A 27118-nucleotide genomic window follows, 5' to 3' on the forward strand; every position below is an offset into this window, starting at 1 on the left:
GCAATGACGTTGTTTCCCAAAAGTCTCAAATATTTTTCTCAGGCAATACACCCTCTTAAAATGGACGCATCTTCTGTGGAGGTAAAATGACACGTTGGTTGCGTGTTCTTTCTGTATATTTTTTCTCCAATGGCATAACACTGTCGCATTATAATGAAGAGGTTCTGTGTTCGACTCCCCCCCCCCCCCCTCTGATGGAAGCACAATGCACACTGGTTCGGACTACACGTTAAACTGTAGGTTTAGTCCCGATTACCCTATCTGAGCATAAAAGTGGGCTTAAAAAGAAACTCACAAAAACATCTTCTGGATACTTCGTGACAACTTTTTTTCACTTCAGCTGCATCTACAGGTTCATCTACAGTGATTATTGTGATTCCTTCTTATTAGTAGTAAAACGAATATAAAGTTGATATTTCGCATACAATATTGATATTTGAAGATGACAGGTATATAAAAAATGTAGTAAAGTAAAGAATGGGACACTTCTGGAATTTCAATGCAGAGCTAATTAAACCTATACCTCACTCTCTAGCATACTTAAACCCGAAGGTTTATGGCTGCAGCAACACAAGCCTTCCATCTGTCCCTGTCTGGGCAAGATCAATCAAATCTCTCCCACCCTTACCGATTTCCATCAGGTCCATCTCAACGTTATCCCTCCATCTTTGTCTTGGCCTTCCTACTGGTCTCTTACCATCAGGTTTTCCAACAAGAATCCTGTAAACTATTCTTTCGTCTGCCGTTAGTGTCACATGGCCTTCCCATCTAAGTCTTCTTGATTAAATTTTTCTAATAATAATTAAAAAGTCAAAATAATTTATTGTGTTGCTGGGAGGAAGTAACGCTAAGATGTTTTTATTTGTTTATTTGGAGAATATTTTAACCATACCCAGGTCGGGATTTATATACGTATGTTGAGGCCTGGAGCTTACAGCACCAAGACCTCACTCCATTCCCCTCTACACAGATTCAGTTATAACTTCTCGCCAAGTTACATGGTTTATATTTTTACCACATCCGAAGTACCTATTTTTTTTTAATTATGTGGTACTTTTCAAAGCAGTCTTCCCAGTGAAGGCCTGGAGCTGCAGTCCTCAAGTTCACCCTGCCGGACCCTGTGGCCGAGTGGTTAGCACATCGCGCTGCGACGCCAAGGGTCACGGGTTCGAATCCCGCTCGGGCTTGGTTTGTGAATGTCCATTCATCGATTTCATCATTTAATCACTCATCCCCATCTTCGCAAATTAGCCAAGAGGCACAAAACGTGAAGTAAAATAAACTAAATCAATCAATCAAATCAAGTTCACCCTAAATTCTGATCTAATCTTGAATCATACCCTGCATAATTTTGAGCCTTCTAAGCCTACTAGCTGCTATTAATCATAGAAGTAGGTAATTTGATTAGTTTTTTGTTTAATAGCTCTAGTAATTACAAAATTGACATTTTATGGGTTGATAATATGTGGACATTTCTAGCAAAGACAATGTTCACAAGTAAAATAACATGTTATGAACACCAGAATACACTTATTTATTGAGTCATTCACATATCCCCAAGTATATGTACGTATTGAATTTGATTGGGTGGGCAATCGGGTGGGCACAGGAATTTTTGGGTGGGCGCTTGCCCACCCGTGCCCACCCCTGTCGCCGTCCCTGCTCTCTAGCCTTCTTAAACCCGAAGGTTCATGGCTGCAGCAACACAGGCCTTCCATCTTTCCCTATCTTGAGTAAGATCTATATACTCTTTTCCATCCCTACCGATTTCCCTTAGATCCATCTCAACGTTTCCCTCCATCTTCGTCTTGGCCTTCCTACAGGTCTCTTACCATCAGGTTTCCCAACAAGAATCCTGTAAACTCCTCTTTCCTCTCCCGTTCGTGCCACATGGCCTGCCCACCTAAGTCTTCTTGATTTAATTATTCTAATAATATCTGGACATGAATTCAAATTATGTAGTTGTAAATTATGTAACCTTCTCCAATCACCTGTCTCCTCATCCCTTTTAGGTCCAAAGATTTTTCCTAAGGATCTTATTTTCAAATACTCTCAATTTATGTTCCTCTTTCAATGTAAGGGACCAAGTTTCACATCCATATAATACTACAGGCAAAATTACTGTTTTGTATATTTTAACTTTTAGTTTCTTAGATATTAAACGAGAAGACAAAAGTTTATGAAGAGAGAAGTAACATGCATTTCCTGAATTAAGCCTACTTTTTATTTCCTCTTTAATATAATTTTCATTTGTTAATATTACTCCTAAGTATTTGAATTTGGAAACTTGTTCAAACGAGTTGTAATCAATAATTAGATTTTGATTATTACCTAACACTTGGTTTCGGCCTGTAAGCATATATTTAGTTTTCTCTTTGTTAACTTCCAAACCTATCTCTTTAGCAGTTTTGAAAAATATTTTAGCATTATTCTTAATTGTATTCACATCATCCCCCAGTAAGTCTACATCATCTGCATATGCTAACAACTGAGTCACACCATTTAATTTTAGTCCTTCTTTAGTTTCTTTTACCTTCCTAACAGCATATTCTAAGGCAAAATTAAAGAGCAATGGAGATAATGCATCTCCTTGTTACATTTAAATCCACATTGATAATCACCTATACTTTCATTAGCATATGGTGTTAGTCTTGTTAAAAGAATGTTAGACAATATTTTGTATGTTGTTGAGAGTAGAGAAATTCCATGGTAATTATTACAGTTCATTTTATCACCTTTTTTAACACAGGAACAATTATGGATTCTTTCCACTGTTGCGGGATTTCTTCTTTATTCCATATTAAACAAATTAATTTATGAATTTGACATATTAATGAATTTCCACCATATTTAATTAACTCAGCTGGTATTAAATCAATGCCAGGTGCCTTGTTATTCTTAAGCCTTTTAATAGCATCTTTAACTTCAGTCAAGTTAGGTTCTGGAACTAAAGGTTCTGCTGTGTGGACTTCATTTACTTCTGATTTATCTCCTACATGGAAAATCAAAAGGTCATTAAAGTAGTTCTTCCATCTATTTAGAATATCACTTGGGTCAGCTAGAAAATCACAGTCTTTATCTTTTATCAATTTTACTTTAGGTTGCCACCCCTTTCTAAATTCATTTACACCTTTATATAAATCTCTGATATTTTTATTTTTGCTGTTTGTTTCGATTTCGTTAATTTTGCTTTTCAAGTAATCTCTTTTTTTACTTCTAAACGTGCGGTTAACTTCTCACTTTATTCTATTATATTTGTTTATATTTGTATCATCAGAGTTATTTAACCACCTAAGTCTAGCCTGATTTCTTATTTCTATTAGATTATGACATTCATTATCAAACCATGGCTTACTTTTTCTCGGTTTATGGTATCCTATACTTTCTTTAGCTGCTGATTCTATTGCATTACGTATGTGCTCCCAATTCTTATTTACGTCTGTTTCATTTATATTTTCATCATCATTTAAATCCTGCAAAACATCAAATCTATTTGACAGTTTAATTTGTTAATCTTTCTTAATTCTTTCATCAGTAAACTTTCCTGTGTCAAATTTTAGAACTTTTAGATTTTGTTGCTTATGATTTATCACTGAGATTCTTTCTCTTAATTTAGCAATTACTAAATAATGGTCACTGGCACAGTCAGCACCTCTATGTGTACGAACGTCAATTATACTAGTATGCCATTTATGGATATCTTTATGTTTAAAAGTGGTACTTTTCACAATTAAATTCTTTGAGGTTGCAAAAGTAATCAATCTTATACCATTATCATTACTTAATTCATGAAGACTTTCTTTACCAATCGTGGGTTTAAATGTCTCTTCTTTGCCAATCTGTGCATTACAGTCACCTAACAGAATTTTCATATCATACTGAGAAAATTTATCAAAGACTTGTTCTAACTCTGCATAAAAATCATCTTTAGTATTATCATCTTTATCTTCCGTTGGAGCATGTATATTTATTAAAATAATTTTACACCACCTACCCTGTAAAACTGCATATGATATCCTATCATTAATAAATTCTAGTGTTTTAAGAGCCGAGATAATTCTATTATTTATAAAAGAGCCTGTTCCAAAATTATGATTTTCAGTACCACCATAGAAAAAAGTATAATTTTTAGTTTTACAATTCCCTTCTCCTGGCCACCTAACTTCCTGGACAGCTACTACATCTAATTTATACTTAACTATCTCATTAACTGTACACTGAAATGCCCCAGGCCGGTAAAGGCTCAGAACATTCCAGGTGCCTAATTTAATATCCTTATTCCTAATGTAGATCTTATCAATCCACCCTTTTCACTGAAATATCTGCTTCCATTTTACCACAGTACAATTCTGTATCCATCAGGATTAGTGTTTGATAACTCTCCAACAGAACAGTGCAAAATGCAAAACAAACTATTAAACACTAAGTTTAGAGTTTATTCACTGAATGTGACACTTTCTGAAGTCTGAATTATCCTGAGAGTTATGCAAGTCATGAAAAATTGATTTATTCTGCTGTAAATATTTGAGAAGCTAAAATGGACTCCTTTATACAGGAATAAACTTAATACTCGGATAACTTCATACTGTGCTATTAGAAGGAAAATGTTTCTTTTATGCCACAAGTGTAGTTTTTAAATCAAATTGGTTTTTGTTTACCATTTTAACACTGAAATGCCATTTTTTTAATGCCAATTTTGATCCTCAAATCTTTCATTTTTTATTCACCATAAAAATGTGGCTCTAGTTATTAGATATAAAATGTTTTTCAGTGTCCATGTTATATTCATACCTTTTGGTTTCACTTTTCAGTTTGATCGAGCCGTGAAGCTGTTTGGAGAAGACAACACGTCCATCCAGCCAGATGAGTTCTTCGCAATTTTTGATGCTTTCCTCTCTGCGTTCAACGAGGCAAGACTCGACAATGATAACATGAGGAAGCGAAAAGATGAAGAAGAAAGGAGAGCAAAGCAAGAAGCGGAGGTGAGGTGACTTCGTCATTTGCACAGTGAAATAACTTCCTTCTTCAGGAATTTTATTCTTTCACAGAAAGCAACTTGGAGCTAAAGCATGTGCAATGTGCCAGGTGCCATAAAAACTACAGTAAACTCCATGGCGCAACAGCCTTTAAAGGGCCAGGTCCTGCCAGAGTGTCTTTGTATTGGGTGACGTGTGGTCAGCGCATCAGATCCCATGCCAGGTGCCATAGGTACAGTAAATCTTGGCACCACATAACAGTGTTCCAAACCTACAATTCAGTTCTTAAAAAGACAGCATGCACTCCAAACATGTACATCTTAGACTTGTGTCAAGTAGGGTAAATGCTAGGTTACCAAGTCATACTAACTCATAACTAAGAGACCAGATTTTAAAGGGAAAATAATTCCTGTAAAAAGGACGAAAAAAGGGAAAATTATTGACAAAAAAGGCAAAAGGAGGACTAGTTTTTCCCACTCCACTAAAAATACTATTTTAAATTAAAGCACATTTCATATAGAAAGGGATACATTAAATTTTGTGAATATGAAATGGTATATATGCTGCTTTCATTTAAAATAATGTTTTTAGTGGAGTGCAAAAATAAACTATAGTCCTTTTTCTTACCATCCGTTTTGATTAAACCTTCCTAGCATTAAACAGCTTACCGCATTCCATTGCTTGCTGCCACTTGTGTACCTGGCTTCGCCATTTCACTGACACTCAATACTGTCGTTACTGTCACACAGTTAGGTTAAAACTATTCTAAAAAACTTCACAATAAAAGTCTAAATCTAGCAGATAAGTACACTTTCAACCCAACAAACATGCCACATACAATGCGTTTGTTGATGTTTAAGTCAAGATCATATTGTTTCAACAATTGCTGCAACGTACTCCCAACACTCATGGATGAAGGTAAGGTAGAAAGCGCTTGTTCTTTCTTTCCTCTAAACTCTACCAAATAGACAATTGTTAAATGTTTTGTTCAGGAAAAAAAAGTCGTACAAAATATTTGATGTCTTGTCAATAAAGGGACCAAGGAGGATGTATTTTAAAAGGGGGGGGGGAATGGAATGTAGGCTGAAAAACTAGTCAATAAAGGGACCAGAAAGGGAAACAAGTTAATGTGGGCTGAGAAAGTGAATTCAAAACCATCTTATCTTGTTGGTGGAAGATAATTTTCAACACTATTGTTATTTATTCCATGATCCGTGTTGAAAAATAGAAAAGGACATCCCTTTAAAATCCAGTCTCTACTCATCATATCACATTCCTTTAATGATGTTAACTCTTTCGCTGCGGTCGTCGCATTTATGCACAGCATGCCAGGTGCCTTGCTCTGCGGAAGTCGCATTATTGCGAGTTCATACTTCCACTCGCTGCAGGTGTCGCATTTCCACAGTACGTCGCTTTTAGTAGCCTTCAGACATCTGTTGATACTATTTGGAACTATTTGAACTTGTAGTTTTGTTTATATCCGTATGATGTCGCTAATTACGCCTCCGTTTAGAATACGAGCGTTGAGTGCTCTGACATGTCAGTTTCAAATGCATGTTTGAATGTAAACAACATGGCTTCGTCAAGTCGTCAACACTTGTCTGATAATGATGTTACTCAACTGTTGAATCAGAAGGTGAATTAAATTGTGACGATAATAGCGACAGTTTTTATGAGACTTCAAGTGGTGACAGTGATTGTGTAGTGTCTGATGTAGAATTTGTACCGCCGTCCGTAACATCATGGAGCAGAGTGCAAAGCAGCATTGATCTAGGTGCGGGAAGTTCGACACAGGCAAGTGCTAAGTTACTTGGTGACAGTACAGTATTTAGCACACCATTTTCTTGTTTTATCAAATATTTCCCCCGCTCAGTATTTGAACACACAGCAGAAAAAACTGAAGTTTTCGCCACCCAGTATCTTGATACTACTTACAAATTTCCACGCCGCTCCACCACTCTGCGTCATCCCGTGTTTTGAGAAATACCATACCATCAGGGACTACAGAATGGTTTGCCAGTGCAAGGAATGACTTTTGTAATTTCTCTATAACATATTTTGCAATGTAATTTTTTAAAATTATTCTTTCTAAAAAAATTTTTTCAAAATTTCAAAATTTTTCAAAATATCATACCACCAGGGACTACAGAATGGTTTTCCAGTGCAAGGAATGAATTTTGTAAGTTCTCTCTCATATATAACGCAATGTAATTGTGAAAACTATTTGTTTATAAAAAAAATATTTTTTCAAATTTAATTACGCAGCCAAGGGATATTGTGTGCCAGAGAATTCCGCAGCGAAAGAGTTAAATAACTCCCAAGTTATTATCATGTAGCATTATAACACTTTAAAATATCTTGTGACATTTGGCATTTTTTAATGTCACTTTTCTCTATACTCAGAGGATGAGAAGTTTTTGAAATGTTGCAAGATTTTTTTTAAAAGTGTTGTAGTTACACCTAAAAATCGGTGGAATGTGACTCTATTTTTTCAGTTTCACGTAAACACTTTTCATTCTTTGTGTTTGAGTTGATAGGAGAAGGAGAATAGCAACAGTTATTAAAATAACACTAATTTGGCTGGATCTCTTTATGCCTTGCTCTCCTTTATTCTCCATAATTTGCAATAAAAACAAGTCACTGCAGCATCAGCCAATACCATCACATGAAAGACTTGCACAGAAGGAAATAAATTGAATCCACAACCCTCCCTCCCCGATTGAACATTCACAACCTTCATCCATCTGAACAAATTTCCACACAGCTTTTATCAGGTAGTTAACAGTTGGGCTGAAAAGTTCGTAAGCTAACATAGTAAAAAATATTTTTTTGACAAAATTCAATTTTATTATTCAATATAGTTGCCTTTGAGGACGATACAACGATTATAGCGGTCATACAATTTTTCGATGCCATTTTTATAGTACGATTTCTCTTTAGCCTCAAAATAGGCCTCAGTTTCGGCGATTACCTCTTCATCAGTGCTAAATTTCTTTCCAGCGAGCATTCTTTTAAGGTCTGCAAACAGGAAAAAGTCACTGTGGGCCAGATCTGGAGAATATGGTGGATGGGGAAGCAATTCGTAGTCTAATTCATATAATTTTGCCATCGTTTTCATTGATTTGTGACACGGTGCATTGTCGATTGTGAGCATGCGCGGCACCCATTTTGCACACAGCTTTCGCATGTTCAAATATTCATGCACAATATGTCCAACACGTTCCTTTGATATTTTTAAAGTCTCAGCTATCTCGATCAACTTCACTTTACGATCATTTAAAATTATTTTGTGGACCTTTTTGATGTTTTCGTCGGTAACAGCCTCTTTGGGGCGTCCACTGCATGCATCGTCTTCGATGCTCATTTCGCCTCGTTTAAATTTAGCAAACCACTTCTCAACGGTTGATTTTCCTGGTGCAGAGTCCGAATAATGTTTATCAAGTCAAGCCTTGGCTTCAACAGTATTTTTTTTCGCCAAAAAACAATGCTTTATTAACACACGAAATTCTTTTTTATCCATTTTTTCACAATAACAAAAGCTGCTTCACTCACAATGCTATATCTCACAAACTAATTATCCGGCAGCTGTGAAATTTATACACGTATCTTTTGAAGGTTAGTACTAAGTAAAAATCACATGGATTTAATTCTAGTAACACCATCTATGAGTCAGCCTACGAACTTTTCAGCCCAACTGTTACATGCCATCAAGAAGTTTGGGTGCAGCTCCCCCTTTACCCATGTCTTTGATCTTGTCAATCATCTGCTTCCTAGGAGGTTGGGGGTTTGTCCAGCATTTCTTGGAAAATCCACATGCAGAACTTGTGCTGGCCTTCCAACCTGTCACAAGTAAGGGTGAACAACTGTTGCTCTTGGCTGTGCTTCTAGCGACTTAAAACAATGGTATTGGATGATTTTGATGGAAATATTTCAGCCGATATCTGTATTGACTCAGTCGTAATAAATGCACCTAAGATTGTGCACTTTATGTGGAAGCATTTGTGAATACCATTTCATCATCTCGCAAGAATGCACAAACTGTCCTTTAAGAATGCACGTCAGCATACTTTGCTCTCCAAAAGTCCAGCCTTCAAGCTATCATAGGGTGACCATACGTCCCTTTTTGACCAGAACAGTCCTGTTTCAGAGGCATGTCTCGGTCATCCCATCGATACTATTAAAAAAAAACACTACTTGTCCCATTTTATAAAAGTCTAGGAGTTAGCTTGAAATCCAATTTCAAATTTGAAAATAGAAATATTGCTTGAATTTTTAAACTAGCGTCATTGTAACACTGGTAAAATGGCTGGACTGCGTTTCAAGCACTCCACACAAATCATAAAAAATATCGTTGAGAACATTCGAGCAGACAGAAGTTTACTGTATAAGTTAGCTCACGTCACGGGTGGTATGTGTTCCATTATTTGTAGAGCAGCGAATTTGCATGGCCAAGAAGCATATTTTAGTTTCAATATGGACCTGCAACAAGAATTTAAATTCCTTCATCTTGACACAAACTCAAATGACAAATTATGTGTTGTGTGTCAGATATGTGGACGGTTGGTGAAGAATAAAGTTGTTCTCAAGAAGATTGGTTCCAATAATTACTTCTGGCATTTCTCAAATGCAACGTAGGACTAACACCAAAAGTTGATCAGAAGTAACCCAGAAACACAATGTCACACAGAGATTCCCTTTTCAACAGGAGATCATATCTCATTCATTGTTTATCATTTATGTGGTCCATATTTTTTTAAATAATAATAACGTTATAACAACAATAATAATTTTGTAATTAGGCCTAAACAATTTTTCAGAAAGGGGGAGGGTGTAAATTGACCTCTTTGACACTTTCCGGTAGGGAATCGGACTTGATGCGAACCGAGTAAAACACCCGTTCCGGTCGGCAATCAGCTAGGATACGATCACCGTATTTCCGTTGTGTTTAAATTTAGCTGCCCGAACCTTATGTGATTATCGTTGCAGACACTTGGAGATAGTTCTATTTTTCACCACCAGAGAACATCTTATGTTGGTTGGGTAAAGGCTTACCGTTATTTCGTTGTTTTTTTATAATGTACACAGTGCGTGTTTATGCTGATCAAAAATACAAAAAATACGTAATTTTTCAATAAATATTGCAATGCGTAAATTATAAAAATGTAACATCTAATTGAATTATCTATTAGAACATAATCTAAGCTTTTATTTGATATATAATACATTGTGATACCATTAATTATGTATTTTTCTGTATTTTTTTAAAAAATGCCCTAAAACGTCCGTCCACAGGTAAAAGACGCCTGAAAACAGTCAGACTGGAAAGTGTTGAGGTGTCTCGTTTTTCGATCAAAATATTATGGTCACCCTAAGCTACTACTGTTGTCATCACAGCCAGGACTAGAAATTTTTCCTTGTGCAACATCTGAACCAAGGTCGATTAATTTAAATCAGGTGATTTTTTTTTTAACAAAAATATACACTGATTTAAATCACTTTAAATAAATAATTTATAGAATAATGTACATAAGGATTTTGTAGATATCAGAATCACACTTGGTGAAAGTACATAAATCTCATAATCATTTAATGGTGTTTACTAGGCTCTAAGATAGGAAAATATAGGAAATAAAATATATGTACTGATGTTGTGAAGCTCATATGAAAGGAAATGTAAACACAGGATTTCTCTTGATTTAAAATTCAATAATTTTTATATTTTGTGTAGAAAAATATACAAAATACTAATCATGTTGAACCATAAATAATGTCATTATCATTAAACTGTAACCAAAATTCAGCTGCAAAGACTATATAGTTACAATTATAGAGTATATCCAAAATCTTTTATTTTCACTGGAAGAAAAGTTACTGAAATTATTATCAGTTTCAATAACACATTCAACAATATGTCCATAGTAGATACAGTATCAGAAACAGAAAAATGTGTATTTAGAAATATTTTTATTTGTTTTAATCAAACTGTTCAAATATTTTACAAGGCCGTTTAGTAGAAAAAGCCTTTCTATAAGAAACATATATCTATATGTATGGTGCCAAAAACCTTACAAGCAATTTTAAGTGGGTTTTTTTTCTAATAAAAAAATCGATTTATATTTAAAAATCCTATTTAAATAAAGAAATCAAGAGAAATGTTTTTCATCCACCTCGATCTGAACAGAATATGTTGATGCCACTGTAACTAATCTTTTCCCTGAATTGTTTCAGTTTCTTATTTTTATACTTCATTACGAAAATTTAAAATGCTCATTTTGCAAAACAATCAAAACAAATATATATATATATATATCATTTACTAAACCATACATAACAATTTTCAGGCCTCTTTCAACATTGCAGTATGTATTCATGTTATAAAATGAAGGCAAAATGTTTATTTAACCGATGGGAAGGGATTGGACTCATTAAACCCTTCATATGCAGCCATGCTCAGTGGTGTTTCCGAGGGGGTGGGGTTGGTGGAGATCATAACCCTTCCCAATATGTTTAAGAAGAGATCGTCAAAGGCAGGAAAAGATAGCAAAATGAGGGCTGACCAGGGTGCGAAATTCTGGGCAACATCAACAATCTTGGACTCAAAAATCCCCCCTCCAAAAATTTCCAGGGGGGAGTTTTTTTTTTTGTAACAACAAAAGATAAGCAATTAGTTTTGACTTCAAATATACTTTACTGAGGATAATATCGCAAAAGCACACACTATCTATTTCAAGAGACCATTAACAGATCTACACCAATATCGATGTATGCACAAAAAGAGTAAGAGTAGAATGCAAGACAAATATAAGTAAGAACTCTAATTGCTTTATATTAAAAGAAAGCAAAACTAAACAAAAACTATTTAATTTCAACTATTACATAATAAAACTCTTTCAACTACATTTTTGTAATTTGAGATGTATTACCAGTTAGTAAAGGAATTTGTTTGCTACTTTATAAATATCTGATGTATGTAAAAGTAACAAATTAATTCCTTTATATGTATTTTATAATAATGTATTTATAAAAATTTAGTAATTTCTTTTATATTTAATAACATTATAGATATGTATGTCGTATGTTAATTATTCAGGGAAAAACAAATAATGACAATATACTCCCTATACATCTATAAGGCTATAACGTTTGTTCTAAATACTGGAAGCATGACTAAAAATAACCAGTTACACAACCACAATACAAGGGGGAAAGATAATTATTACCATAACCAACACAGACTCAATATCTCAAAACAATCACCAATGAATGCCCGGAAAATATTCTACAACCAGCTGCCTCATGACATAAAACTGATATCTCCAAAAAATAAACAAATACAAACAAAAGAAAATATTTGACAGAGAGAGCTCTCTACAGTATCAGAGAATTCATGGAACAAGACAATACAAGACCAATGTACTAAACAATGTGTATTTTAATTGTGTTATTTCAATCATGCAACAATGATAAAGTGTTTTTTTATTTTTATTGTAGTGTAATGAAGTGTATTTTTCAATTTTTACTTTGGTGTAGTGATGTAATGTACTATACAATGTTTCATCTTTTGTGTTTATTATTTCATTATGTATCTTGACGTTCTCCATGCCCTTTTAATCAAGGGTCAACGGAAGAAAATAAGATGCAAATTCAAATTATGTATGTATATATCTGGTGAGCCTGTGTGTGGAGATTAAGATATTTTTACCTCCTCACCAGTCCAATGATTTTGCACCCTGGGGTTAACTACTAAAAAAAAGTATACGTAACCCTCTCGTTGTTACAAAAATCCTGGGCTCTCTCCTGACCATGCTTTGATCATCAGCTGATACTTCTCCTGTTGCTTTCCAGTTGAAGAAGAGAACGATGGAGAGAAAGCACAGCCGCGAGGGCATCCTTGCCAAAGTGGGGAACAGCCTTGGACTGAAAAACGGCTTAAGCAACGGCCTGACAAGCGGAGACGCCAAAGGGGAGTTCGACGATTTGATTTCTGCTCTGAGAACGGGAGACGTGTTCGGAGAAGACATGGCTAAGTTCAAACGCAGTAGGAAAAGAATCACGAACGGAAACTCGCCGCCGAGAGTCAACAGCCTCAACAGGGAGGAAACGAGGGAGAGGGTGTTGAGTGGAGGCAGAATTGGTTAAAAGGATCTTCGGAAGTTCTTGTATGTTACGTGAGAATCCTCGTAATTTATCATATTGTACGTTCAAGTAAATGTGGTGCACGGTGAGACGAGGAGCATCAGACGACAGTGTGTTTACTTACATTACGTTAGCATAATCCAAAGCATTTTCTTTTTCGTGTATCAATTTGCGAAACAAAATCTATGAAATGATTGTCAACCAACAAGAGAAACAGACATTGTCACGTAAGCAGTAAGTACCATACACAAACTGCATTAGTATGGATGTTAGTGCATTTTGATTTTGGTGTAAAAGACTGATTATCGTATTAGAGTCATTAACATGCCATTTTTTCACCCATTAATTTACATGTGATATAAATAACATTTCATCAGCGAAAGAGTACAATATGCAAAGAATTAAAAATGTAGTATTTTTGTTATGTTAGATATTGCATAATCCTAAGTTACTATATTCATGTATAACGCCCTGCACCTTTCTGTACGCAAGTATGTTAGGTTGAAATTGTGGTCTCCGTGTTCCTTTTCTTCTTGTTTCCTGTTGTATTATTTCTCACTGTGTATAATTGTTATTTTTTTATATATGCATATAAATAGTGTACATAAAAATTAAAAAATATGAATGTAATATGTGAATATATTGTTGTAAAATATTGTATGTTAGTGGTGGTGTTTTGCTGTTGTTAAATCAACCGTTGCTACAACATGTAAACCCATTTTAAATTTTGTGTAAATATTTTATGTCTCTTCCTTTCGCACTTTTTTTTTTTTTGTTGCATTTATAGCACAGAACGTTAAAATGTTAGGAAGATTAGTGCAGTTCCGCAGGATAAGGGATTATGCAAATTTGTACATATAATATTCTCTGATGTCCAAATTGTATTTATATACAAGAGTATTCAAACAGTGTGCCACTTACATATTATCTCCTTATTTTTATGTTTGGTAACAAAACTGAAGTGCATGTAAATCAACTACTTTGTTTGCAGAGAAATATTAAATGTCCCTGTGTAATGTCATTTAGAACTGTATGTTGTTTGAAATTATCCACGTTCAAACCTCAAATATTCTTTAGAAAATCTAATGTAAATGTTTCAAATGAATTTTGTAATGATGGACTAACATGAAATTTTGCCAATACTAGTAAAGTTAAGATATAAAATTTACCAATACCAATAACTAATATTCTGCCAATCTGATAAAAAAAATTGCACATATTCCTTGAAGAATATGGATGGTTCATTGACATTCTTAATTAATGTAACCAGATGGCTGAAATGGATTGTACCTTGAAAAATGGAACTGAATATTAGCCATTTGCTAACCAGGGTAATTCGTTTCAGAAATAAAAAATGGCAGAATTTTTTGCACTAAATTACAGTCTATTTGTAGAAATACTACACCTGTAAAATTATTGGCAATTTTACTAATAAACTGTTTAGTTCATAATAGATGATACTGATGTGTTATGTTTATGCATACTGACCTGAATTAGAATTTGGTAACTATTTACAATTGATAGAAATTTTATCTTTGGTGATACACCACGAAGTTAAGAAAGTCTTTATATTAATTTTATTTTAATCTTTACTTCATTTGGATGTATTCAAATTCAAGCAACAACAAAAATAAATATGGAGTTGAAACAGAAGGAAATCATGTGAAGGATACTATGTTGACAATTTCTTTTTTTTTTAATTTCTTTTGAAAATAATAATTTTGAAATTAAATAAATACTATCTATTGAAAATAAATGTTTACCGATTTTTATACAAGACATACCGTTAAAATACACAACAATGATTTAGATTGTCTTTACATGCATAGTTATTATTGCTTACTGTAATGGTAATAGCATACTTGTGATCTCTGAAGTATAGCATTGTTGAAAGTGTTTTCTGTGTTTCTGTAATAACAATGTCTCACTGTTGTGAAAAATATGCAAACAGTTTAGTTTTCGTATGAAGTAAAAAACAAGTGTTTACTGCTATGATCTAGGCACTAGTAGTATGACATGTCATATAACAATATGTTCGGCTTCTCGTAAGTGCTTCATGATTTATTAATCTAACTTCAGTTACGTTTTTCTGCTGCAAAAATTGCATTTGTGTGTGGTGACTTTCAACAAGTATTATAATTTAATCTGTACCAGAAAAATTCCTAGTTCAACTTCTAAGAGGAGAAACTTGAAATTACTGTATTTGCTGACGTATAAGACCCTTTTTCGCACACATTTTTGATGAAAAATCTTTATCACTGAATTTACAATTAATTTACAGTATTTGAAATATAAAATAATATGTGGGTCTGCTTTCAACTTACCTAATCTAACTAGGAAAGAATACATTTTAACCTTCTTCATCATCCAACTCGGAGCAGAGAAAGTTTCCGGAAATGAATGCAATCAAAAACTGAGTATCGTTGTATAAGAAACACCCTGCTTTTCAGGCCTGTTTTTAAAGGGAAAAAGTGTGTCTTATACGCTGGCAAATACATTAAATCATAATCTAACAGTAATGCCTTGAAGTTCAATAATATAGAGTTGTTGTGACGAACTAATTCATGAAATTTATTTCAACACACACAAGGAGGCAATATAAGTACAGAGAGGGAAGTGGCAAGATGTTTAGAACCCTGAAAATTTTTCTGAAAGATTCTTTAGATGTAATTCCTACCATAAATCACAATTTTTTCTGTAGTATAAATATTATATTGCTACAAGGTTCATTTCCACAAAATATAATACCATACACAAGTTGGGATTGGAATAAAGATTTAAAAGAATTGTATTGATGTAAAGAAACTAAACATAAAGTGACAAATTTATTATCTTACTGTAAACAATGCTGTACCCAATAAAATTCAGGCTAATATGTATTAGATGATCAAAGTTAAAACATAAATGCTAATCAGTTTGTTTCCATATAGCCTGAAATAAGAATTATTTTCTTGTAGTTTACGGTTATTACAAGCATAAGAAAACAGTTTTTCTTTGTGACGTTTCAGGAGAACACACGCTCCTTTCATCAGACATTTATTTTCATTTTGACTAAAGATACAGTTATAACAATGGTTAGTAATTTTTAAACAAAGAGAATCCGTTATATAATGGACGTTGTCAATGTTACATTGTTGTAATATAGCAACTTAACTGATGATATTTGGGATTCATAATTTAAAAAATCTCAAATAAAAATACAACAGACTGCTTTTTTTCACAGTTAAGTTGCTATATTACGACAATGTAACATTGACAACGTCCATTATATAACGGATTCTTTTTGTTTAAAAATTACTAACCATTGTTATAACTGTATCTTTAGTCAAAAGGAAAATAAATGTCTGATGAAAGGAGCGTGTGTTCTCCTGAAACGTCACAAAGAAAAACTGTTTTCTTATGCTTGTAATAACCGTAAACTACAAGAAAATAATTCTATAATGCAAGCAATGCATACATACAAGAAAAACTGAAATAAGAATTCCTGCCGTCCTTTTCTCTTCCATGTTTTCTGTCTGCAAGGAACAGGCAGGTGAAAACGTTATCTGTTATCCCCTACTATTATTAATTAGAGTAACTAAAACTAAATCAAGATGATTTTGGTGAGCTGGGTCCTTCTTGTGAATTCTTCATTGTTCTTGAAGATTGACGTGAGTAAATCTGAACCATCACACAAATATTTTCAAACACAATGTGCTGAACAGAATGCATTTGTCTTGTCTGTCAGCGGGAACACAACAGGATATGCAGCACACATAAAAATGTTTAAAGTTCTGGTGTTTCACCAGTTTCCAGCTTCATTGTGAAGGATAAACTGGAGTTTAAGAAACACCTGTATATAACTTCAAAAGTTTTTATTTTTGTGTGTGCTGTGTTTTCTCTTGTGTGCTTCATTTGTAATTTGATTGGATAATATTTCATTTACTTGTTACTAAGTGCATAATTACTTTTATATATTACGTTGTTCTGTCTTCATGGCTAAATATTTCAAGAAATATACAGAGGACTCCGAAAGTATTATTCCTAACTGTGTTTAATATTTCTCTTATATGTAATACAAATTTGTCTTGAGTAACACATTTCACATATTTGGAAACTGAAATTAATAGAGTTCTGCTTGAACTTCGATCTGTCACACTATGACTTTTAGAAAGCGTGTCTTTCAAAGAACGAAGCTGATATCCAAATTTTATAAATCTAGATTTCTTTACAAATTCTCCTAGATTATTCACCAGAATATTTGTGTTAATTTGACATTACACTCTTCTACAATCCTTGGCAATTGCCCATGTTAACAATAAAATGTTAATAAAACACACCTGGAGAAGTTAATTACAACTTGAACATTTCAATCTTCTAACCTAAGATCTCCATAAGAAATGCTGTAAAGTGTGTTTCGCAATATCTCTGATAAATACCTTCGTTCAGAAGATCAAACCATTGAAGATTCAAGACATTTTCATTAATTGCTCCATGTACATGTTTATTATTTTATTAAAAGTATTATAAATACATATACAACAGGAATACATATAAGATTTTTGAAAGTTTTCGTTGATACTCTGAATAGATATGATTTTACATAATTTGATTTGTCTGCAAGTATCTTTTGAAATGGGGAACATTTCACTAAAACCCAAAGATTTACTCTATAATTGCATAGAATAATATACAACAATAGTTAATAACTGTTTCTATTACCTTATTAGTTTATCACTTTGTAGCTCTTGCTAATGAACAAAAAATCATTGCTGCTTAGATAAATGTATCTTTAGAAATAATCAATGACGTAGCAGTCGAAAATTCACTTTTACCCAAGGTTGTTTAAGGTCCAGGTACCCATAAATTCTAATGGATTTTATTGGGTTCCACAACAGGACCGGAAACTTTTTTTCTCGCACAATTTACATTTGGTCCAAGTGTCGTATTGTTTCATTTCAATACGGAACTTGGGCCCCATTTAAAAAAAAAAAAAAAAAAAAAAAAAAAAAAGTTCCTGGACCATATTTATATTAATCCAGAAAAAATTGTACCTGGACCACATTTAAATTGATCCAGAAAGAAAAGTTCCTGGACCAAACTGAAATACTTTACAGATAAAAAGGTTCTTTACGATCCAGAACTCATTTACGCTGGCTAATTTTCTCTCCTGGACCAGAATTGAATTTATTTAAAAGTCCTGCACCTTTCACAACCTTCCTTTAGCCTCTTGATTCTTTGTAAGTGGGAACTTGTGTTTAAATTAAGGCTCTAAATGTTTAATACTAATTTATGTGATTAGAAACGAGCTCAAGTAAGACTTTTATTTGTGATTACACACCACATTGAATGATAAGAGGGTGTACGAACTTTTCAACATTGAATTTCTGGTAAATAAATTTGCCACTGAATTTTTTAATGTGAATATTTGTAGTTGCATTAATATCACTTTTGTACTTTGTTACTGTAAGACTTTTGGCACAGAAATTTTTATATGGAGATCAGTAAAATTACTTTGCAATTTATGTAATAATATTTTATGTGAAATTAGTAGATACATAATGCATTTAGTAGCATTACTTATTGCATATGTCTCAAAGTTGTTACCAGCTAGAAACCTGTTTGATACACAGGGTATGATTTTTGTTCCGATAATATTCAGAACAAAGTGAAAGATGTCTTTGTCACCTAGTGTACAATTAAAGAGGTTGAATTCACGTAAGGAAAATCGTGTGTATCTGGCATGGCTTCAAGTGCCATTGTAACATTTCAATGGTGACTATTGAAGTAAATTGTGAACATTTTTGTATTTTTGTACATACTGATGACTGTGTAGAAATAAATAATTTCAGTGATATTAGCTCACTTGCATTACTTGCTAATTATCCTCTATTTAACAGGCAGACTGTGATCATATTATGAGTTAATATTCTATTCAATTTTTAGTGCAAAATTAAACCTCAAATTTCTTGTGTATTCATTTACATATTATTCTTGGAGCTAGGTTAGTTAAATAATTGTCAAGTTAAAGTTCCAATGGCGTACTTCACTAAAGAAAAGAATCCTCTTGTAGTGCCTAGTAAACCTAAAACGTCCTTGATGTATGTCATTGTACACCTTTTTATATGTCCTTTAACAGGGGCTTATTTTGTTAAATGTTTATTATATTCTTTGATTTATACCGGACCGGGTAAATGAGATAACATAACCTAGTTCTTGAAATTAAATCATAATTTTTTTGATCTAATGCATTTTTTACTTTGGTTATTCTCTTTGAATATTAACTGAAATATAATTCTGTTATGAATAATAAGAATAACAAGCTTTCTGCTTTCTTGCAATTTCAATATCAATTCTAGCGGGGACCAGTTCGACCCCCTCTGCCAATGCCCATGTGGTCTGTTGTGTGAAGATGCTGAGTGCTGAGGTAACGAGATGCGAAAGAAGAGAGAAGCATACCCCATGATTGAATCCCAACAGCCAATCGACAGTATTCATCAGGTGAGCGAATGGACATGAGTGAATTCTCAGCACAATACAGCTGCTGCTGCAGGTAAGTTGGATCAACCCCAGTGTTACATGAATGAACTCGGTTGTGGCATACTCGTTTACTGCAACAATTCTTACTTATTATATATTAATATTATATTATACAGGGTTTTTCTTTCCCCTTTGTGTGCCTCACGGCAGCATGCTTGGCAGCTGCCCGGATGCCAACTCCCGTCAAATCACGTGCAATATCTCCACTATGGAAGCTACTAGCTTCGAAATGACTTCAAATTCTCAGAATTATAGTTACAATTACATTCAAAATAAGCACGTTAATTGTCACGGGGGATGTTGGAAATGTTGTCCTCGTGCATCCACTTGTTTTTGGCACGGTTTTAGGAAATTTGTGGGCTGATCCCGGAGATTTGTTTTAAACTTTATGCAATAATAGGCTAAAGATTTGCCATCAAATGCCTTTTCTTGTTCCTTCACAAGATAATGTTTTTGTTTAAAAGCAGACATTTCTGAGTGGTATTCATTGATTGATTGATTGAGTTGGTGTTTTAAGTACACTTTATGCACAGTAAGGCTAATCGGGACTGGACCTACAGTTTAAAATTGGATCCACTGGGTATGGAACCCCTTGATCACAAGGCGACGATGTTACCACTACACCATTGGGGAGGCACAAAAGTTGTAAAGGAGAGAATGCATTGGCGTCCTGTGAAATTATTTGCAACTTATTAAATCAAGATTGATTACAGCCTGCAAAAAAATAGGATCCAAAAATTTTCTTGCTAGTTTCTATATCATTGTTCTCTGTAATGCATTGTAAATTACCAGAACCACTATGTGCCCGAGTGATTTGTATTCATGTTTCACAGGTATAGTGTTCTTTTGTGACGTTTTAGTCACAAGTGCTTCTTTCGAAGATAACAGCTTTTTCAGTGCCTAATCCATGAAAATGATGAAAAATGTTCAGCACGTTTAGTTTGATTTGATTTCATTTATTTTCCTTTGCTTTTTGTGCCACTTTTGGCTAATTTGCGAAGATGGAGATGAGTGATATGATGAAATTGATGAATGAACACTCACAAACATCCATGCCCAGGCCAGGAATAGAACCTGGGACCCCTGGTGTCGTAGGGCCATGTGCAGAACGGTTAGTACCTATTTTGTATTTTGTTCTTATTTGCCTGCTTATTTTGAGAGTTTTTAGTGCCTATCAATCCTCATCCTGTTTATAAGCCCTTATTTAACCTTCCTTAGATTTGTAATAGCGATGACCGTGGATGGTGTAAATAATATAGGACTGAAAAGTCTCATATAAAAATTATGTAACATTTTGAAAACTGTTATTAATTAAACTTGCGAGAATTCTTTCAGTCTATAATGATGAAAGAAAACTTTTCTTAATCGCAGAGACTTTATTTCTGCCCTTTGGGCAACTGACGGCTACTCCCGTCAAATCGCGTGTGATATCTCTGCTACGGAAACCGTTTGATGTGACTTTCAAGTTCTCAGAATTACAGTTACAAATACAATCAAAATAAGCACGTACCTTGTCACAGGGGATGTTGAAAATGTTGTCCTCGTGCATCCACTCGTTGAGGCGATTTGACGGGAGTTGGCGTCCGGGCGGCCGCCAAGTGTGCATCTGTCAGGCACACAAAGGGAAAAGAAAGACCCTGTATTATATTAATGGATGGATAAAAATCACTATTTTTATTTAAAAAATCATTTTTGATGATTTTTTTAAAATTTAAATAGATTTTTTTTAAAAAAAAAAACTTGCTTAAAGTTGATGGTATGGTTTTTGGCACCATAGATATAGATATATGTTTTTTATAGAAAGGCCTTTTCTAGAAAATACCCCTGTAAAGTATTTGAAAATTTAGATTAAAGCAAATAAAAAATAAATTATATTTAAATGTACATTCTTCAGTTTCTGATACTGTACACATGAACCGATCATGGAAATGTTTGTTGAGTGTGTTAGTGAAACTATAATACATAATTTCAGTAATTTTTCTTCCGGTAGAATAAAACATTCTGGATGTACTCTACAATTGTAACTTAAAATAATTTTTAGTCTTTTTAGCTGAATTTTGGTATTTTTTAAGTGTTAGTTTGCAAAATTGCTGCCATGTTTATTTACAGTTTAATCATAATTACACTATTTACTGTTTGTACATTTTTCTACACAAAATGTTTGCTATTTTTGCCTATAAAAATTATTGAATTTTAAATCCAGAGAAATTTAAGCGTGTTTACAGTTTACATATGACATTTCCTTTCATATGAGCTTCACGCCATCAGTACATATATTTTGTTTTTCTTTCCCTTTCTTACAGCCTAATAAACACTAATAAATGATTACGAGATTAATGTATTTTCACTAAAAGTGATTTTGATATCTACAAAATCCTTATGTACGTTATTCTATAAATTATTTATTTAAATCAATCCACCTTGATTATATATAATAGAAATTAGACACGAATACAGGCAGGCAAGTAAAACAAGAACATTAGTCCAAAAACTCCAAATTTTCCTGCAATTTCTACATGCCCACCCAGCGTCGAATAACATGGGTACCTGGGGGAAACCCTGGGGGGTAAAGGCGGTCAGGGGCGTGATGCTGATCACATCACCCCCACTCACGACCGGATCAAGAAAGTGTGGGGCGTTACCCCCACACCCCCTATACGCCTTCATGGCGTGGTGCTATGCACAGGGGAACACTTTACCTTTTTTATGGAAAAAAAAAATGGTTTACTGGAGGTAAACCAGGTAACATGGGAGAATATGCCATTGGGGCTTTGTGTTTATCACCGGATTCGGTTATGTGGGGAAGTGTCAGATACGTAAGGGGCAGAAAAATGTAAAAGTGAATGCTGCCTACTTTGTCATCTATTGTGACTCCCATCTCCCTTACAGAAACCCCTCATTTGTACAGAGAGAGAGCACTCGACAGATCCGCATTTATATGGATAAGCCTCAAGCCATTCTGCCCGAACATTCATCCGCTTTTATCAGGAGATGAAGTGGGAAACCGAGATCTGTGTTAGCCCATTTCAGGACATTTCGGTGAAAAGCCCTGATGCCAGTCCTGTGGATTTCTGTGCACTCGGATGGTCTGAAGCATCACCATCTACACGCCCTTCCTTGGCTTTGGAAAGCCTGCAGAGAGGATTGTGATAGGATTCCAATGCCCATTCTCAAAGGTTATTTGCTAAAATGGAAAAACTGGGTGATAGTCCACAATGCTGGTGGTCCAATAGAACACAACAGGTTTGGCATTTCACAAGGTCAGAACACCTTGAAAGCAGGCCCGTAGCCAGGCAGGGACCAGGGGGTCTCAGCCCCCATGACAGGGTCGTAAGCCTCCCCTGGCACTGCCGCCAGCCCCCTTGACATTAGGTAAAACTATTTTGTATTCTAATTTGTTTGAGGTGGAGTGAAAATGTAGACAAAATATATTTTTTGTTTACAACTTCGATCGTTCATCTTGTTTATGAGCAGAAATCTAAGCAGCGGCAAGTGTTTAGAAGATTCTCTAGACTTTAGAAAGTTCTTTCATAGGGAGCCTTCTTTATGTGTACCTTCCCTGCCCCTGTTGCAGCCTCTCGTTTGGCAGAAATCTGTGACTTTGATTTCATTATCCACATTCCTTCCGCATCTGCATCAAATGTCAACAGATCCCAAGTTCTATTGCTTTGGCCGGGGGTGGAATGTACGGTAGCCACTATGATTTAAGTGAATATTGTACATTTTAACATGTACGATATAAATATCTGTATCATCAAATATAGTATGGAGTGTGTATTAAGGGATGGTGTCAGTAGCAGTCATTAGCACTTCAAGAGATGTTTTAGAAGATATATATTTGTATGATATTTCTAAATTTTATATTTTAAATTAACTTAATGACCCCCGACACACATAATTTACCTTCATTTAATACTATTACACTTTTGAAAAATGGACTTGGTTTACAAAGCCCCTGTGAGCCCCGCCTGGAGGTCAGTTCTAGCTACGGGCCTGCTTGAAAGTCGTTTGGATATATCCTGATCAACCTTCTGTATTCTGGACTAGAACTGGACCTAATCTGGACATTTTTAGACATCGTGTTTACATTGCTGGACACATATTTTGGATATGAAAAGGGCATGCCTGGGCCACATTTAGACATAGAAAGGATCTCATGCAAATGTATGTATGTAAAGTACGCACATGTACATCTGAAAAATACTTTATTGGACATGCATCACAATCACTTAGATGCATGCACACTGAACATAAAGAAAGCAGTAGAATAATTCACATCCTTAGATAGGCAATATGGAAATTAATATCAGTCAGATGCTTGAACTTTTTCTATTATTTGTAAATACTGCAAGCTGCAACATCCTCACAATCTAGCTGAGAGTAAAGAATGCCAATTTATAACTTTCACCTAGGTTCATTTCAAGCATGAATTGGTGGATCAAACAATGCATCAGTCAGGCACATATCTAGAAATATATTTTGGGGAGGGGGCGGGGTTTGAACTAAGGTCTCAGAAATAATAATAATTAAATATTAATTAATTCAATGAACATGTAAGAAGACTATAAAAATAGATATGAGAGTATGTATTCATTATCTAGCTTACGTGTTGTTAAGATCGCCAAACTTTTCTATGAAACAACTGCTCTGGCAAAGGAATTAATATCAAATAGATAACGAATTTAATATTTATTGAATAACAAAAAAGGATGTTAGATCCAGTTGACGAAAGTACAATTCCTGAATAATATTTTATGCTTATTAACATAAGTAGTAATGTGCCTAAATCCTCTTTGGTACTGTCCATCAAAGTTCTATGTTCCCAATGTAATTCTTTCCAGCATCGATTACACAACAAATGCGAAAACAATTATATTTTCATTAATTAATTTTAATAATATGTAAGTCTTTCGAGGAGAGTCCTGGCCCCCTGGATCCCCCCCCCCCTAAGTACATCCTTAGCATTAGTGTATTCAGCTGATGTTTGGCAATTCTGGATTTGAGATCCTTTTGCATTATGATTATTGAACTACATAAAAATTTGTTTTGTTTCTAACTTTATTAAAATGTATGTACTATTTTGTTATGCCATAAATATAAGGATTTTTATGGATAAGATACAGACATATACTGGATATCAAAGTACTATTGTAACTCTGGCAAATTTGCCTACAAGTATTGGTAAATGTGACACTTTGTAAAATTTTTCTCCTTGGCTTGGGTAAAACAATGACAAGGCCAGTAACATTGCATTATTTTTTTCATAAACACTGCTTTGATTGCTCTAAAAGTCGCATATGCGATTTTTTGTTTGCTTAAAAATAATGGCAAAATAAATCCGAAACCCCTAACATTATACCTGCACTTATGTTTTATGATTTTATTGAAGTTTAGTCCTGTCTAATTACACAAAACCTTTACAGTATTCATTGTTAATGATTCAGCTGCATTATCTCTGGGAAGGAACATCTCAATATATTTAGTGTATGTAATGTTTTGTGGAGTGAAATACCAATAGTTTGACATTATGTCGATGAATATTTATCTGTGTGTAAGAAACTACATGAAATACAAAGATAAAATTTGCTCTCAAATTAACAACAAAGAAATTGTTATGGACCATATCACAGTTACATAGTAAATCCTTCTCCAATGTTCATTACTAAGCCACATTTCTTTACAATAAGTACAACAAAAGTCGTGGGGACAAAGGGCCAGAAATATTTTCTAATCTTAATATTTTGAATCCCAGCCTGTAGAGAGAGAAGAGAATCCCACGACCATGCTATGCGGAGAGCATTAGGCAACACCCAGTGATAGTGCAAAAAAATCATTATCACATTGGTTCCTAATTCAATAATTTTTGTATTCAATGATGATTAGAATTGTTGTTTTAAGTCCACTTTATGCACAGAAAAGCTAATTGGGACTGAACCTACAGTTTAAAGTGGAATCTGAACCACTATGTCATGTGCCTCCACCAGGTATCGAACCCGGGAACCCTTTGCTACAAGGTGAGGACGTTACCACTACCCCATCGGGGAGGCCCTCAAATGATTAGAATTAACATTATTCAGTCTCCCATCAGACACATGTAAAGGGGTGTTGAAAAACAAATAAACACACAATAAAATTTGAAAATCCTAACTATATTGAAAAATCTGTCAATATCGGATGATCCAATTTAACCTACTCCATGTCGGCTCTCTTGTTAGTCCATGCACACAAATATTTTACAACATGCGAAAAAATAAATGCTTCAAAACACTTGCAGGTGTTGACAGTTCTTCAGCCATGATGGCAGGATGAACATCTTAGTCATTTTCAAACTTATAACACAGATTCCCACATGCATTACTGAAAGGATCGTTCACATATGTCCAATCTCTGACAGAGTTTTCTTAGTCTTCCACATCGTATATATCTGAAAATTCAGACTCACTACAGTCACTCTCCTCTTCTTCCGGAACATAATCCGAAAAAACTACTATCCCCCTCCTCCATACTTTTCTGCTTTTGTTTTACAGAATATGCAACTAAACAAAAACACACAGGTTTCCTCAATAGCACAGTTACGTACTTTCAGCAACAGATGGTGCAACGAGCATGCTTTGCTCATTGCTTGCTATAGTCACGTGCTTCAAATGACGTCACAGCAACAAGTAGACTTCGGTCCTTCCTGACCAGAGGCATTCGTACATTTTCTTCGCCATTACCATGCAAGAATATTTCCTTTTTCGGCCAATAGTACCGGCTGTATGTAGTGGTAGTCAAGAGGTTAAGGGCCATGTGACTACCCGGTGTGTCAAACTGCTGCACCCCCTTGAGTAGACAAGAACTAATGAAAGTTACTACTGCATAATATAATAAGTATATTGCAAAATCATGTAACAGTTAAGCTAGGAGATTACTGTTATTTTGATATCATACGTAGGCATTAAGTAAATACATACCTAGAATAAACGTGTTCTTTGACACAGTAACACTTCAGGTATTTAAAAATGAAGCTATTTTTTTCCCTTGTTAGAACCGTAAATATTTAACATGATCATATCTTTTATTGAGGGGTGGTGCAAGGGGTGCAAATTTAGAGGGTGGCATTGTAAATCTGAGGGGGTTGGGATGGGGAAGCCAAAAATCCACCTCGCCCAGTGAAAACTTTACCTTGAGCCGTCCTTCCCACCTGAGCAACGTAGGCATGTGCAAACCCTCTGATTAGGATGAAAGCCTTGATGAAAGTTCAGTCGAGAAAGGAAAACCTCATTCCTCCATCACTGTTTTATTGTATTGATTGGTACGAAACACCAGCGTATATAGTGTGTGTGTCCGAACTCACCGAAAATCCCCTTACTGTAATTTTACACATTCTATATTAAATGCAGCAACGTAAGAGGCATTATAATTGACGAATAAAGCATGTGGGAGTGTTAATATCAAGAAACTTGCTAGAGAACAAACCGTAGTTGTAGTTGCTTGGAACTTTCATT

At 34.5% G+C, this 27118-nt stretch overlaps 1 protein-coding gene across 6 annotated transcripts in view; it reads left to right on the forward strand.

Moving 5' to 3' along the window:
- Positions 1-27118, forward strand: part of DAAM (disheveled-associated activator of morphogenesis-like protein) — a 460107-nt gene that overhangs the window by 356263 nt on the left and 76726 nt on the right. For 5 of the 6 annotated variants that reach the window (XM_083114203.1, XM_083114204.1, XM_083114205.1 and 2 more), the window contains 2 exons: positions 4812-4982; positions 12822-14159. The exons of the other annotated variant lie outside the window; for it this stretch is intronic. In XM_083114203.1, coding sequence (XP_082970329.1) covers positions 4812-4982; positions 12822-13115 — 465 coding nt within the window. In that variant the 3' untranslated portion in view covers positions 13116-14159. Of the gene's footprint in view, positions 1-4811; positions 4983-12821; positions 14160-27118 lie in introns of those variants that run through there. 6 annotated transcript variants of the gene reach the window in all.

Source organism: Lepisma saccharinum, chromosome 28, assembly GCF_977018435.1.
Source record: "Lepisma saccharinum chromosome 28, izLepSacc3.1, whole genome shotgun sequence".
In the NCBI taxonomy this organism is placed as follows: Eukaryota; Metazoa; Arthropoda; class Insecta; order Zygentoma; family Lepismatidae; genus Lepisma; species Lepisma saccharinum.